At 33.1% G+C, this 16,999-nt stretch overlaps 1 protein-coding gene across 1 annotated transcript; it reads right to left on the bottom strand.

Annotated features, from left to right (window-relative positions):
- Positions 1-1,718: 1,718 nt before the first annotated feature.
- LOC141614680 (uncharacterized) lies at positions 1,719-16,982 on the bottom strand. The gene is made up of 4 exons (XM_074433424.1): positions 16,493-16,982; positions 15,962-16,357; positions 2,607-3,106; positions 1,719-2,537 (listed from the first exon to the last, which is right to left on the bottom strand). The coding sequence occupies exons 1-4, from the start codon at positions 16,980-16,982 to the stop codon at positions 1,719-1,721; spliced, it is 2,205 nt and encodes a 734-aa protein (XP_074289525.1).
- Positions 16,983-16,999: the final 17 nt, after the last annotated feature.

A 16,999-nucleotide genomic window follows, 5' to 3' on the forward strand; every position in this document is an offset into this window, starting at 1 on the left:
TCTAGAAAGTGGAGTTGAATTTTTATGTATTCCCAGCCGGGATGGGGGACGACACACGAGTACCCGTCTGGGAGAGCAGATTGGGTTCGATTTGTGTTGCGAGCCGGTTGGCCGGCCACCGGTGATAAGGCCGATTGGGAGTTCTCTGGAAAATGGAGTCAATTCTTTGCGTATTCCCAGCCGGTTGGGTAGGCGGCAACCGGTGACCCGACTCAGAGAACGATTGCTTCTATTCCAATTAACTCGGTTTCGATCCCGATTTCATGCTTGATGATGGCGGCTGTTGCCCGTGTGGCGGATCTGGGCAGCTTGATTGATGGGACTCGATGAAGTCGAGCCATGGATGTAGGTGAGCAATTTGAGCAGGAAGTAGCGGTGGTAGTAGTAGATTGCTGCTGGTGTTTGTCGAATTTGTCGACATGGTGACTGATGAATTGGTCATGGTGAATGGTGGTGGCAGGTGTTGCTGCTACTGCTTGTGGTAAATTGTGATTGGGGAATGGTTGCAGCTGGTGATGGGAGAGTGAATGGTGGCTGGTGTTGTTCATGGTGGTGAAGCATGGTGGTTGAATTCATGGCGAAGGAAAATGGACCGTTGATGCAGGTGTGAGATGGAGAAGCAGAGATGAATAAAACTGGTTGATGATGATGGTGATGAGCTATGGTGATAGGTCAGTTTTGAAGATGATAGTGAGGTGAATATGAATGGTGATTATTGAATCTGATGGAGGTGGAATTTGTGATGGCTAATTGGTAAATCTGGAGGGAGCTTGAGTGCTTGGCTATTTTGTTCACAATTTGCTGATGTGTATAACAAAGGGACGATGAACTCAAAAGTAGCAGGGGGGTTTGGATTTTAGTCAAGTCAAATGGCAAGCTTGACTTTGCTAAATGCAATCCATTCCCTTTTCTCCTTAACTACACATTATTAAAATAAAGTGATATTAATATTAATATTAAATAAAAATTCCGACTAATTAATAAATATAACTACGGCGACTATTATTATAAATTAGTAAATAAATGAGCTAATTAGACAATTAAGCACGCGAAATCGAGTCGTAATAAAATATAAATGCAGGGGAAAAAGCGACTAAAATACTGTTCATCACCTACCTTCCACAGTTCCACCCGTCAAACACACTCTTTCTCACTTCCCTCTGAATATCTCTTACTAAATGCACAAATAATATTACTATACAATTCTAATTTCACAAATGATGTCCATCCTAATCTTACAAATTTATTTTGCTAAAACTCTTACAAATGATATCTATCCTATTCTTAAAAATTTCTTTGTTTAGATTTGTCATCAAAGCTCTCATTATATATTTATCTAATGTAAAAGCCAACGCCGCTAACATGGCATCAAAAAATTTGATCTCAAGATGACATGTCAATTAATGAAACAACTAAGTTCAAAACACAAATATGGCAACAAATTTAAAACTTCCTATAATAAAAATGAATTTAAAATAATATATGATGTATTCCCTATCTTCTTTAAAAATATTTTAATTGATTTTATAGTTAACTTATCAACTATGAGTAATTAGTGGAAAATGGAAAATGAAAATCATTCATTTTGAATGAACATATAAATGTTTTAAAGGTGTTAATAGCAGTATGGATCAATAATATATATAGAGACTTAATTTTTATTATCAAAATATTTTTTATTAAGTATTTTATTTTTTGAAATAAACCAATTCGGTTTATTATATATTAATTAAATTCTGTTTTGCAACATTCACAAAAGACATCGGCAAATCATCCAACCAAAACCTCCTACCTATGGTCCACGGTATAGCATGAGCTACTAAGTAAGCTAGCTTATTACAATCCCTACGAGTATAATTAAAACTAATATAATCAAAAAACGGAATTAAACTTAAAATCTCATCGTAAATAAGAAAAATATCGCTTCGACCCTTTGTTCTCTTCTTTAAAGCAGCAACCACATTAAGACAATCTCTTTCGATGATAACACTCCGCATCCCAACACGCCTAGCCTCTTTCAAGCCAAGAAGAATAGCCTCCGCCTCAGCCATTTGCACACAACAAGTGCCCGCAGCTTGAACAGCCACCGCCCATGCAACCCTTCCATCACCGTCCCTACAGACAGCTCCCAACCCGACACCCATTCCCTCGTTAACACCTGCATCGACATTTATCTTCCACATACCGTCACTCGGTCTACCCCATCTACCATCGGCCGTCGATTCACCCCTCCCTCTTTCCTTCTCAACCCTCTCCACCAACAAGCTTGCCATCTCCCAAACCACGTCTGTAACCCTCCTTACTACACCCTCACCTGTCCACATCCCGTTATCGAATAACATTTTATTTCTCTTCTCCCAAATCAGCCAGCACGAAGTCACAAATATGACACGCTCCTCCTCCCCCATACGACGAAGTTCGACCTCCACCCACTCCCTTATGCACATACTTCCATGGCTCCTGAAAACCTTCAGCTTGACCATCTCCCATACTTCCTCATTCCAACCACAATCTCGAACAACATGGATACATGACTCCTAAACGACGTGACACCTAGGGCAAGAACAATCAAAATCCTGAACCCGTTTTGCAATATTGCCTCTAACCGGAAGCGCACCACTACACAGCTGCCACATGAACACTTTAATACGTGGTAACATCGATGCGCCCCAAATCGCTTTCCAGAGCCAGCTCCCCATCGCAGTGTCCGACTGCCTCCCTTCATCACTATCCTCCGCAGCTAACAACCGGTACCCTTCCCAAACCAAGTACTCCCCTTCACGCGCTCCATCCCAGCACCAACTATCCTCCTGTACTAACTCACTCAAGTGTATATTCATGATTCTCTCCGCTTCAAAAGGTAGAAACATAGCCTCAACTCTCTCCATATCCCACCTAGCCTCCCCTGCCACCATTAGCTCTTCAACCTTCATCTCCAGATCGAAATCTCCTTGCGGCGATATTACACACCTAGATGACGTCCCTGGTATCCACGGGTCTAACCACACCCTTGTCCCCTTCTCGTCACCTATCCTCCTCCGTACTCCCAACCCCATCACTTGCCTCGCATCACAAATAATCCTCCAAGTATAACTCGAATTATTCCCTACCACAGCATCCATAAAAGAACAATTCGGAAAATACTTACCCTTTAGAACTCGGACCATCAAGCTCCCCTCATCACATATCAAACGCCAAGCTTGCTTTACTAAAAGAGCCAAATTAAATTGACCAAAATCCCGAAAGCCCATCCCCCCTAGCCTTCGCGCGACACATAGCCTCCCACGCCACCCATGATATTTTCCTTTTCCCATTATCCGAACCCCACCAAAATCTCGAGACAATAGAATGAAGTTCGGCACAAAAATTAGCTGGTAACTTAAAAACACTCATCGCATATGTAGGAATATATTGGGCTGTTAGAAATCTATATCTCATTACTTAACATATTCATATATGTGATAATCTATTTAGTCATAAAATAAATTGCAAATCTTATGCATGCAAACTAAAAACAAAAGATGAGAAAATCGATTTCTCACCATCTAAATTTCGGTCATCATATGGGCACCAACAAGATCTCCTTCTTGTTAGTTCTTGAGCTTTCCATGAATATAAGGATGATCCTCCAAAGACCTCAAGTGTAGAAGTCACTCCTCTTGATTGCACCCAAGATTATCTCTTATCCCCACTAAATAATATTAGCTAGATATTAGTTTAGTAGTTTACCTTAAAAATGATTACTAACACTCATATATTACATTAATAATTTTAGTAATCTCTATGAACAATTTCCATCAAAAACTCATGTTTTGATGAAGGAAAAAGATGAACATGTGAGAGAGAGAGAGAGAGAGAGAGAGAGAGAGAGAGAGACTTTTGCATGTGTGTGAATATATGTTCAATTGAAGAGAATAAAATTCTCTCCTATATTACATAAAACCGGTGGAGGGAGGTCTTAAGACCAATGCATGGTCTTTTTCTTTTTACTTTTGTTCTTCTCAAGTGAGTAGGTGTGTAAGGCTATTAGGTATATGCATCATTGTTTTATTTTTATCACATAAAATAAAATAACCACAACCCACTAACTCCTCCTCCATTTCGGTTTACTCATAATATGGACCACCATTTTATTTTGTCAATTTGTCAATTGTCACACAATATGTCACATGTAGGATGATACATGTTATTAATTAATTTAATGCATATTTATCACATAAATATCATTTCATGAATTAATTAAATTGCATCCAATAAATTGACTAGTGATACTTGATCACATAAATAAAATGGGTCATGTAATTATAATTCACAAACATCTTGTAATTATAATTGACCATTCATTCTTATCTCTATTGTTTCTCAAACAATAAACAATTTTAGTAACAAAGCATTTTATTACTAAAATAAATCTTATTTAATCCCATTATAATAAGATAACTTGGTTTGTGACCCGTGAAATTCACGGGTTTATCTATTTTAGTTTTGATATTTTTATCGTATTGTTAATATTTGTTCGAGCAATTAGTTATTGATCCATTTAAAAATATATAGTCTTAAAATACATCGAAATTAGTTAGTTAATACCTTATTTCTTTGATAACTTTGGTTTATTTTTTTAAATCGAATCTTGCAAGTGACAATTTAGTAGCTACTAATTTTGAGAAACTTGACAACGGAGTAATGACAAAGACGACTCATTATATATACGTGTATTTTACTCCGCAATATAATAAAGTGAGTTTTTAAAATATTAAAAGTTGAAACCATCCGTATATAATAAATTCCGTATGGAAAAATCTTCAATGACGCCTTATAAGGTTGTAAACTCAATACCTCAGTATAGTCATCTCCAAATTATTTCCAGACCTCTCCATCAACCCTCTCATAGAAATATCTTTGAAGTTTTATCACCACGTGCATGCTTCAAATATTATTTACAACCGAAAAATATTTATTATATCGATAGAAAAATATTAGATACGCTTCACCGGTGTGGTCGCTATCTACTCCATGTATTACGAATTAAATTTTTATTTCAATTTCTCGATAATCTAAAAAACTATATTCGCTAAATTCGAATTCCAAAAGGTTCATAAAATTTTTTAGTTCCTTATTACTATTTCAAGAATTTGATATCTCTTGTTATACTTATGTCCACGATCCTGTAAAAAAATAAAAATAGTATTAAAGACTATAAAATAATCTATTCCGGTTTTGAAAAAAAAAACACATAAACTTAAAAATATACGGATTAGAATTTAGAAACCATACTATTTAATATTTATCTGAAAGTTCACTTTCCCTTCCTTTTAGTACGCTTCCTTTTAGTACATGCCTTGATAATAGTTCATATGAAATGAAAAAAGAAAAATATATGTTAGAGATGATTATACCATGGATACAAAAGTACGAATTCAAATAGGTTGATCGGGAAAGCATAATAGTAAAATTACACAACAATATACGCTTAACAATAAAGAAATATTATAAGATCTCCATTTTGAGATCAACGATCATCTTATAATGGTTAAAAAAGCATAAACCGCTAAAAAGTAAAGTAAATTTTATAGAAAAACAATCAAAAGGTGTGAGTTGGAGAAAACTTAAATTGGAAGAGGAAATGACATAATTAAAATGATTAATTATTGTCATTATGATTCAAAAAGTAAATTGTGAAATTTTAAACATTTTTCATTCAATTATTTGTACTTATTTATTTACCATTAATTATGAGAGTAGAGTAGGTCTTTTTGTTTTTTGTTTTTTTTTAAGAAATTATGAGAGTAAGTTTTATGTATTATTCCTGTTTTGACAAAAAAAAACACATAAACTTAAAAACATACGAAGTAGAATTTAGAAATCATACTATTTAATATTTACCCGAAGGTTCACTTTCGCTTCCTTTTATTACATGTCTTGATAATAGTTCATATAAAATGAAAAATAAAAACATATGTTAGAGATGATTATGCTCATGAATACAAAAATACAAATTCAAATAGGTTGATCAGGAAAGTATAATAGTAAAATTACACCACAATATACGTTTAATAACAAACTAAAAGAAATATTATAAAACTTCTATTTTGAAATCAACAATCATCCATTACTTATCAATTTCTACCTTACGTTTTTTTTACCTTTAATTTTACCTCAGTTTCATGCCTTTTGTATTTCTTCCCTCTTCAGGTTACTCACGTGATAGTTTGCCTTATATGCATTCACATACGTTTCATGGTGCTTTAAAGTTATATAAAAAATACGTTGACAAAAAAGATAAAATATCAACCTGGCAAAAACTTGACAAACGAATCAAAACATTGTCACATGTAAGTCACTTAAATTAAACCAACTGGAAAACATAAATTCAAATATAAAGCAAACGATTCATAAAACCAACAATATAACAAATTAAAATATACTTTATTGGACACAACGACAACAACAACAACAACAACAACAACAACAACAACAACAACAACAACAACAACAACAACAACAACAACAACAACAACAACAACAACAACAACAACAACAACAACAACAACAACAACAACAACAACAACAACAACAACAACAACAACAACAACAACAACAACAACAACAACAACAACAACAACAACAACAACAACAACAACAACAACAACAACAACAACAACAACAACAACAACAACAACAACAACAACAACAACAACAACAACAACAACAACAACAACAACAACAACAACAACAACAACAACAACAACAACAACAACAACAACAACAACAACAACAACAACAACAACAACAACAACAACAACAACAACAACAACAACAACAACAACAACAACAACAACAACAACAACAACAACAACAACAACAACAACAACAACAACAACAACAACAACAACAACAACAACAACAACAACAACAACAACAACAACAACAACAACAACAACAACAACAACAACAACAACAACAACAACAACAACAACAACAACAACAACAACAACAACAACAACAACAACAACAACAACAACAACAACAACAACAACAACAACAACAACAACAACAACAACAACAACAACAACAACAACAACAACAACAACAACAACAATATAATCAATATAATCAAATATATAAATTAAACCATAAAATACAATCCACAACTTAGAAACTCATGACAAATGGGCATATTTTAAATAAAAAAAGTGAATAGAAACTATTATAGGTATTGTAGGTTTTATAGTCATTACACAACCATAAATTCCCATAATTTAATTTAATTTTTAATTTATTTTGTGGTATTATTAAATTAGATAATTGATTGCCGAGAACCTCAAGAGATGAATTAAATAGGACAAAATTTTAATGAAAATTATGGGTGCTGAGTAATATAAGGAGTTTTAATAAAATTATGAACATATTATATTACAAAAATTAGTTAAGTAGGAAAAACTTTTAATTAATTTGGTGTGTGTTAAGTATTATGAAGAGTTTTAATCAATTTATTACCATGTTTAATTAAAAAAAAAATTAAATAGGAAAATATTAATAATGGTGGGTGTTCATTAATATGAAGAGGTTTAATTAATTTATTAATAGGTTTTATTACAAAAAATTTAAAAACAATGAATTAAATAGGAAAATGTTAATAATGGTGAGCGTTTAGTAATATGAAGAGGTTTAATTAATTCCTTAACATGTTTTATTAAAAAAAATTCAATTAAAAATTCAATTTTAATTATAAATTATGAAATTTATTAACATGTTTTATTACAAAAATTTCAATTAAAATGTTAATATTAATTATAAATTATGAAATTTGATGTAAATTTGTAAGGGTTATATAAATTTTGGAAGACTATATATTTAATATAAAAAATTAATTTAAGAATAATGATAATATCATTTCATATTATAGATATAAGTGAATTAAATTAATTTATAGATAAATGATTTAAATTAATGTCATGTAATAATAAATTAATAATCCATATCACATTAATTCGCCATGTCATATTAAAAATATGCAACATCACATTTAAATATGCCACGTCACATTAAATTTTAATATAGGTGGCTTTTTGGATCCTACGTGGCTTTCTCTAGGTGGCGTTTATTTGTCATTTTAGAGTAGCCTTTTAATTATATTTATAGATTATTCTCTCTCACAAATCGAATTGTTCAATTTTAAGGAATTGATCAACTTGCATCGTCATACAATTAATCAACTTTATAGATAAGGGCATCATCCTTTAGGTGTGACCTTAAGGGATCAACTAACCACCACCGTCCCACGACAGTAACGTCAAACTCTAGCAAGCCAATCGTTACCGATTAATGTTGATCAGTTGACTATAAAATGAATCATCCCTTACGTATTCTTAAAATGAGATTTAAACATGTGATCAATATGATCGACAATTGTGATCGCATTATTGTCGGAGGACACATATTCCAACAATCTCCCACTTGTCCTCGACAAGTGTGCGTCACCAATTCTCTTGTCCTATTACTATCTCCCACTCAATGCAAGGTGTCTTTCTGGTCGTACTTGCAAGTGATCATATCGAGAGTGGATTCCTCGATCTGGAGAATAACTGATTGACCGGAATTTATCTACCATAGATACCTTCCGAGCGTGGCCACGCATTTCCAGTTCATTACTCCTCGAGTGGCCCTGAGATATTGTTTTAACCCTGACAAGGGGGTGGACAATTCCTATCGCACTTATTCCCTTCGACTAGCCACAGCCATCATTACCCAAAATATGCCCATTTGACCCCATTTACGAAGGTAGTAGTAACACAAATCAAAGTTAATCTGAAATTGTGCCACCTTAGGCGAACAATCTTTAGTCAAAAGAATCGATTCATTAGAATACTATAGTAGCTCTCGCCACGACCAGGCTTAATAAATTTGCCAGAACTCTATAAGCAGTCACTGCCCGACAAAGTGTTCCTAACAGTCTGCCTATGTGATCGACTAGTCATCTCACATGACTCTATGACACTTGAACTTACCATCAATCCCATCACACTCTAGTCACTTCGAGACGTCACCTCATGCAAGTGACTATGGGCGAATACCATGTTAATCCGGGTTCACTTTAACGGGGTTTAATATTATCTCTACAACCCGTTTGGATGTAACAAAGTATAAAGGAGTTTTCAGATTTAAAAACTTGAACGATAAATGTGATTATCATATGAGTAGTCAATACTTGATTACTACTTCATATTCTATAATCCAGTTTGATCTTGAATGTAGTTGTTCATTTCAATTTAATTGAAATGACATGACTCATCATGTTAAGCCTATGAGAAGGCTTTGGTTAGTAGGTTTTATCAACTTCTTGTACCTTACTCAACCTTACTACATACTCGTTTTCCTTTGTAATGTATACATTTGCATTACGAAACTTTTTGAGTACGTGTCGAGATCCAATCAAAACATAGGGCCTCTAGCCTTAGAACAACTCCCACTGTTTTCACAGTGTGCGGGACCCATCCCTCTTGCACATCCCATGATTGCAAGTGTACTCAATTTCCGTTATAAACATTTCTCATTGTTCTTTATTGCCTAGAACGATTCTAGAAAATTTATTCCTTAAATAACATAGCCACAATGGTATCTTAACCATCCTAATGTGTTTTGATTATGGTTTTGTCAGAAACCATGCGCAATCTCAATTGTCAATTGTCACTTGTGTAACACTCTTACACAAAATTTTGCATCAAAAACACTTTGCATTACATCCTTAATGCTTCTGCAAGCACTTAAGGTTAATCTTTATGTCTTACTTGGTAACAGTTACTTAAATTCGATTTGAAACAACTCATCATACTCAAAGTATATGAAGTGTTATACATCATATCCTATTTAATTGATTCGGCAGCGGAAGCAAATGGAATCAATCAAATATGTTCAACTTGAATTGAAATAGTCATGAATCTTATCAACATAACATGTAGATTTATCTTCATAAATCCGGATATTAAAGATGTATTATAATACTCCATAAGTCTTAAATCATTCCCAATGATCAATATGTCATCCACATATAAGACTAATTAAAATTACCGTAACTCCCACTAAACTTCATATATAAAAACAACTTCTCGACTTATCGAGAAAAGTTTTATAACATGATCAAATCATTGATTCCAACTCGTTGATGTCCTACTTAAGATCCTTTCTTAAGTTTCACATTATCTTAGGATTGTTAGAATCTATAAAACTCATGACATGTATTGAATACATTCCTTCTAATTGAAGAAGTGGGTTTTAGATTCACTTGTTGTATGAATAGCCTCATAATGAAATACAATCCCTAAGAAGATCCAAATAGACTTAAGCATTTCAACTAGTGCAAAATCCTTTGCAACCAATCAAGCTTTGAAATCTCTCTCTCTTTATTAGTGCAAAACCCTTTGCAACTAATCAACCCTTTTATTTCGGATTTTCATGGCTCTAAGCCTTGTATTGAGTTGTGACTTAAACACTCTCATGTAAGTCATATGTTCATTACTTTCCAGAAGTAATCAACTTGAATCAAACAATTTCTTTGTAAGTTGCTTATTCATCATTTTCAACAAGTGATGACTTTAACCTCCTAGGTTTTGAAGAAACAATGTCTTACACAAAACTTCTCATGTAGCCAAGAAGGACCAGTTTCTTTCGACATAACATTCTTTGGCACAATACAATTTGTGGCTCTTGAATACTTTCTCCCACTCTGTCTTCTAGAAATAAACTTGTATTTTTGAAGGACAGCTTCACGAGCCACAAACCCGTTGTACTCATGTTTATAATAAGGAAAAATGAGCATTTGTTTATTTTGAAAACTTACAAACATGGTACCCTACCATTTCATATCTCATATGATTCGTTTTAGATTTAGTGGAAAAAAAATTTAGACAAAATGATAAAATCCCCAAAAGGATCAAGTAACTCAAGGTAACTTGATTGAAGTCCAAACCATATCGAATAGTGTTTGATTTCTTATCCAACCACACATTATCCCATAATGTGTGTTAAGAGAGATTAACTTGTGATTCTATATCACATTTCCTTTGGCTTATATCAAGGTCTTCACTTTGATAATCCCATCACGACTAAATCGTGATTCTTTGAACACTTTGAACTTCTTCAAAGATTTCTCTATTTACCTTATTAAGTGAACATATTAGCGTCAACTTAAATCGTTGGTAAAAGAAAATGATTAACCTATTTTGGATCAGTGATTTACAACCTCGAACTCCTTTTCAACCAAAAGGCACGAGACATCTTGCTTTGAATACAAGATACGTATATACCATAAGATTAACAACCTAATGGTTTCAAGAGTACTCAATAACTCTTTGCGTTTATCATTCCAGAATTTAAGGTTTAATCTTGGGTTACCAATTTGAGTCTTGCATCATCTACATGACATGTCATTCTAGTTTGGTTTAGAATATAATCACCTTGATAATGGGCTAGCCATACATCAAAACATGGTGTATAGGGTAAAAAAGTGAAACCTCTTTTGTATATTAACAAGTTTATATTCTTATTTAGAGTTTATGCACTTAATAGTCACAATTAAGTACAGCTTTAAACTCAAAAACTAGATTGAATACACAATGACTCTATCTCTCAACATCATTGTTGCTAGTCGTCATATTCTAATCATCCTATGTATCAAGTACAATCATGAAAACCACCATTGGTTTCTAATATTGACGAAGTAGTACTAGCAAAACTTATGTTAATCGAATAAACATTTAAAGAAGAAGGTCTCATTAGATGTCCCACAACTAACTTGATGATTCTTCAATAATTTGGGGTAGTTTCCTTTCTAGTGTCCAACATTTAAGACAATGGAAACTTTATCGGTCGGGATTGATAGGTTTAGTGTCGTTATTCTCAATAACTTTACTTTTAACATTACCTTGTATCAATTCCATTATAATCTTTACTTCTTGAACCTCGTCCTTTTCTTAACGGTTTAAGAGAATGCTCCCACTCATTTCAAAGAATCTTTACTTAGAGAAGCAAAGTTGAATCTTATGAAGACTACTCTTCAATTCAATCGTTTTAGTCTTAAAACTTTCAATGAAGTGGTTGCCTTATTTTGGTCAATTACGAATTCTTACAAATCTAATTACCAAAACAATTTATCGCTTCAAGGTACTTAATTCAATTAAGTATATGAAAAACAATCCATTGTAAGTAGATGTGTTAGTCAAGAATCAAAAACCTGTTTGATAATGAATAACTTTTATCTATACTCTTCACAAGAGATCCTTCCAATGGATATTACGAGGTTTTAGAAGAAAATTCAAATTTTGTCTTTAGTTACGATGTTTTAATGGAGATTTGAATCAAAAATCGAAATGATATCGTATATGAATTGTGGTAAAGAAATAGAACAATATGATAACGGAATAATGAAAAAAAAAAAAACATTCATCGTTATAATAATACTTGTAAATAACAAGTAGAGCATGTACATAGTGACCTCTACCCAACTATGATAAATGATTCCAAGATCCAAATTCATATTAACTTGGGGCATGGTGTGCCGAAATACCCTTTATTAATATAACTCGGTAGATTAACTCTTTAATCGATTCTACTTTTAGAACTCTTGGTCGATAAAATTACATTAATATTTATCTCTAGCCCGAAACACATCCGGAAATCGTCGTGAATACTTTCGTTGAGTTCAACCCAAATTTCGAATAAATGTGTCCATGATCCAAACTCATATCAACTTAGGGGACGGTGTGCCGAAATACCCTTCATTAACATAAATTCGGCGGATAGACATTTATCACCCACTTCCCCTACGTAACAAGGTTTGTACCCCGGTGTGGCCGAGTGCACTCCCTCACGAAATAGGTTTTCATGGTTTCTACTTTTTGGTAAGGCTAAGTCTCAATTGTTTATTTTTTAGCGAGAGGTCATGTCAATTTATTATCTATCACGTTTTAAGTGAACTAAAGCGGTGAAATACGATAATTGTAATTGACACGGTCGATGAACTCGATTAAAATGATAATGCATGTTTTAGTTATGGCGATTTAGCGATGCATGCGACATATAAATAAAATGCAAAGCCTAAATTAAATCCTAGTATGGCCTTCCTAAAATAGAAAATCTAATTAACTATTACATATTCGGAAACCAACTCCATTGGTCCCTTGAACTTCGGTTTTGGCACGCATCTCGAGGTAACACCGTCTTTATGTATCGCCTTCTTGAGTGACACCGTCTTCAAGGAACTCCGAAATAATTAAATTACATAACAAATTACATAATTTCCTATTATACATTTGTAATTAAAATAAAATAAATCTATTAAATTTCAAAACGGTGATACGAGATCACAATAAATTACAACCGAATCGATATTCCCATACATTTCGGGTAATACCAATTAAAACTAAGGTCATACTAAGTAAATTTACATAATTCAAAATTACATAAAATAAAATTATGACAATCATAAATAAAATGCAGCATTATAATATGTATGAACATGCCCAATTTTATGCTAAATTGCCTTTAAGGAGCCAATATCGTATATTAAACGGTTTTTATGGATTTGCGTGATTCAACCTTTTAAAATCACAATAAATTACATAAAATCATATTTATGCACAAGTTAATTACCCTAACCAACTTAGGACTCAAAATTAGTCTCCACTAACATATTGACTATAATTAACTTATATTTCTTAAAATTGTTCATTAGTGGACTCAAAATTACAATAAAATGCTATAAACTTCAAATAAATCACAAAAATTTCAAATAAATTCAAAATTCAAAATTTAAACTCATGAACATTCTGGAAAAAATACCATGACACTCATAATGTTCAAAAACTTAGGTTAAAATTTCGAAAAAAAAAAATATCGGAAAAACTATGTTGCGGATTATCGGATTTATCAATTATAATCATAAAAACATGAGAAAAATTATATTCATCAACTTTTAAATTTTAGATCTGAAAAAGATAATAAAATGCAACATGTGACGTTTTTCCTTAGTCATGAAGTATGTTTTAGCAATTATTCACTAATTAAGTCACTATTTATGCTATTTTTCATCAAAAATTCATAAATCATGCATAAAGACTTCAATATAGCCTATTATTTTACACACATATTGTAAACTTTCATGAGACAACATACCAAATTTCTATGAACAGATTCGAAATTTATCTCATATTAACCTATTTTTCATCTAAATCCGATTTTTATCATGAAAAATCCATATTTCGAGCATAAAAACTCCAAAACTTCTGAAAATTTACAGGTCATCTAAAAATAAAATATGTGATAACATATCCAAAAACCACTGGAAAATTCGAAGTTTAGCTAATTTTAGTCCGAAAATGATATTTTAATCATAAAATAACATTTTTAATGCCATTATTATATAGGATGAACAATAAAAAACCATAAATTAACCAAAATATCCTAAATACATTTTAGGATCAGAAACTTTAACATGCATAATTTATTTCGTGATATATCATAATAACACAAATTTATGAGTTTTATATGTTAATCGTATAACTCGGAAAAACTATAACCGATTTGCATGCAAACAACCTAAGGCTCATGATACCGCTTGTTAGAAATCTACATCTCATTACTTAACATATTCATATATGTGATAAGCTATTTAGTCATAAAATAAATTGCAAATCTTATGCATGCAAACTAAAAACAAAAGATGAGAAAATCGATTTTTCACCATCTAAATTTCGGTCATCATATGGGCACCAACAAGATCTCCTTCTTGTTAGTTCTTGAGCTTTCCATGAATATAAGGATGATCCTCCAAAGACCTCAAGTGTAGAAGTCACTCCTCTTGATTGCACCCAAGATTATCTCTTATCCCCACTAAATAATATTAGCTAGATATTAGTTTAGTAGTTTACCTTAAAAATGATTACTAACACTCATATATTACATTAATAATTTTAGTAATCTCTATGAACAATTTCAATCAAAAACTCATGTTTTGATGAAGGAAAAAGATGAACATGTGAGAGAGAGACTTTTGCATGTGTGTGAATATATGTTCAATTGAAGAGAATAAAATTCTCTCCTATATTAAACAAAACCGGTGGAGGGAGGTCTTAAGACCAATCCATGGTCTTTTTCTTTTTACTTTTGTTCTTCTCAAGTGAGTAGGTGTGTAAGGCTATTAGGTATATAGGCATCATTGTTTGGTTTTTATCACATAAATTAAAATAACCACAACCCACTAACTCCTCCTCCATTTCGGTTTACTCATAATATGGACCACCATTTTATTTTGTCAATTGTCACACAATATGTCACATGTAGTATGATACATGTTATTAATTAATTTAATGCATATTTATCACATAAATATCATTTTATGAATTAATTAAATTGCATCCAATAAATTGACTAGTGATACTTGATCACATAAATAAAATGGGTCATGTAATTATAATTCACAAACATCTTGTAATTATAATTGACCATTCATTCTTATCTCTATTGTTTCTCAAACAATAAACAATTTTAGTAACAAAGCATTTTATTACTAAAATAAATCTTATTTAATCCCATTATAATAAGATAATTATTCTCTCTCACAAATCGAATTGTTCAATTTTAAGGAATTGATCAACTTGCATCGTCATACAATTAATCAACTTTATAGATAAGGGCATCATCCTTTAGGTGTGACCTTAAGGGATCAATCGACCACCACCGTCCCACGACGATGGAAACGTCAAACTCTAGCAAGCCAATCGTTACCGATTAATGTTGATCAGTTGACTATAAAATGAATCATCCCTTACGTATTCTTAAAATGAGATTTAAACATGTGATCAATATGATCGACAATTGTGATCGCATTATTGTCGGAGGACACATATTCCAACATGGGCAACCACCTTTATCAAAGTTTCCCTACCAGCTCTGCTAAATAACTTACCACGCCAACCTTGCATCTTATTATGTAATTTGTCCCGGACAATCTTATTGAGAACCTGCTTAGAATGTCCTATAACCGTCGGTAATCCTAAATATTTTCCTTGTTCCTGCACAACCTGTACACCTAAAACTGAAGACACCTTATCCCGTCTCCAAGCAGCTGTACCCTTGCTAAATAACACTGTTGTCTTCTCCTTACTAACCAGCTGCCCAGAAGCACTTTCATATTGACTCAACAAACCTAAGACAACACGAGCCTGGGTCTCATAAGCTTTAACAAAAATTATGCTATCGTCAGCGAAGAAAAGGTGAGAAACAACCGGCAATAGCGGCGCCACCCGAATTCCATGTATCACGCCCTCCTCCACCTTACGCCTAATCATACTTGAGAGTACTTCTGCACAAAGAATAAACAAATAAGGAGATAACGGATCACCTTGACGCAAACCCCTACTAGGCACAAAAACCGCAGACGGAGCCCCATTTATTAGTACTTCATACTACACTGTTCGAACACACCTCATCACATTACCCACCCAGTTCCTAGCAAACCCCATAGTTAGAAGCACCTTCTCCAAGAACACCCATTTAACTCTATCATACGCCTTCGCCATATCCAGCTTCAGTGCCATGTGCCCTCCCCCACTACGCGCATTCTTCATAAAATGAAACATCTCGAAGGCAATCAATATATTATCAGAAATCAATCTCCCAGGAGTAAAAGCACTTTGATTCTCCGAGACTAAACTTCCCAGAAATTGCTTCAGTCTGTTAGCGAGCACTTTAGCTACTAATTTGTACAATACATTGCATAAGCTTATCGGCCGATAGTCAGTGAACTTATCCGGTGCCTTCTTTTTTGGGAATAACACAATATGAGCGCTATTAACAATTCCGTGGCTCTCACTTCCATTCAAAATACGAAGTACCAGCCTTGTGACAGATGGACCCACAATATGCCAATAAGTTTGATAAAAGAGAGCGTTCATACCATCAGGTCCAGGTGCTTTCAGAGGATGCATTTGTTATAAAGCTTCAA

Source organism: Silene latifolia, chromosome 11 (assembly GCF_048544455.1).
Source record: "Silene latifolia isolate original U9 population chromosome 11, ASM4854445v1, whole genome shotgun sequence".
Lineage (NCBI taxonomy): Eukaryota > Viridiplantae > Streptophyta > Magnoliopsida > Caryophyllales > Caryophyllaceae > Silene > Silene latifolia.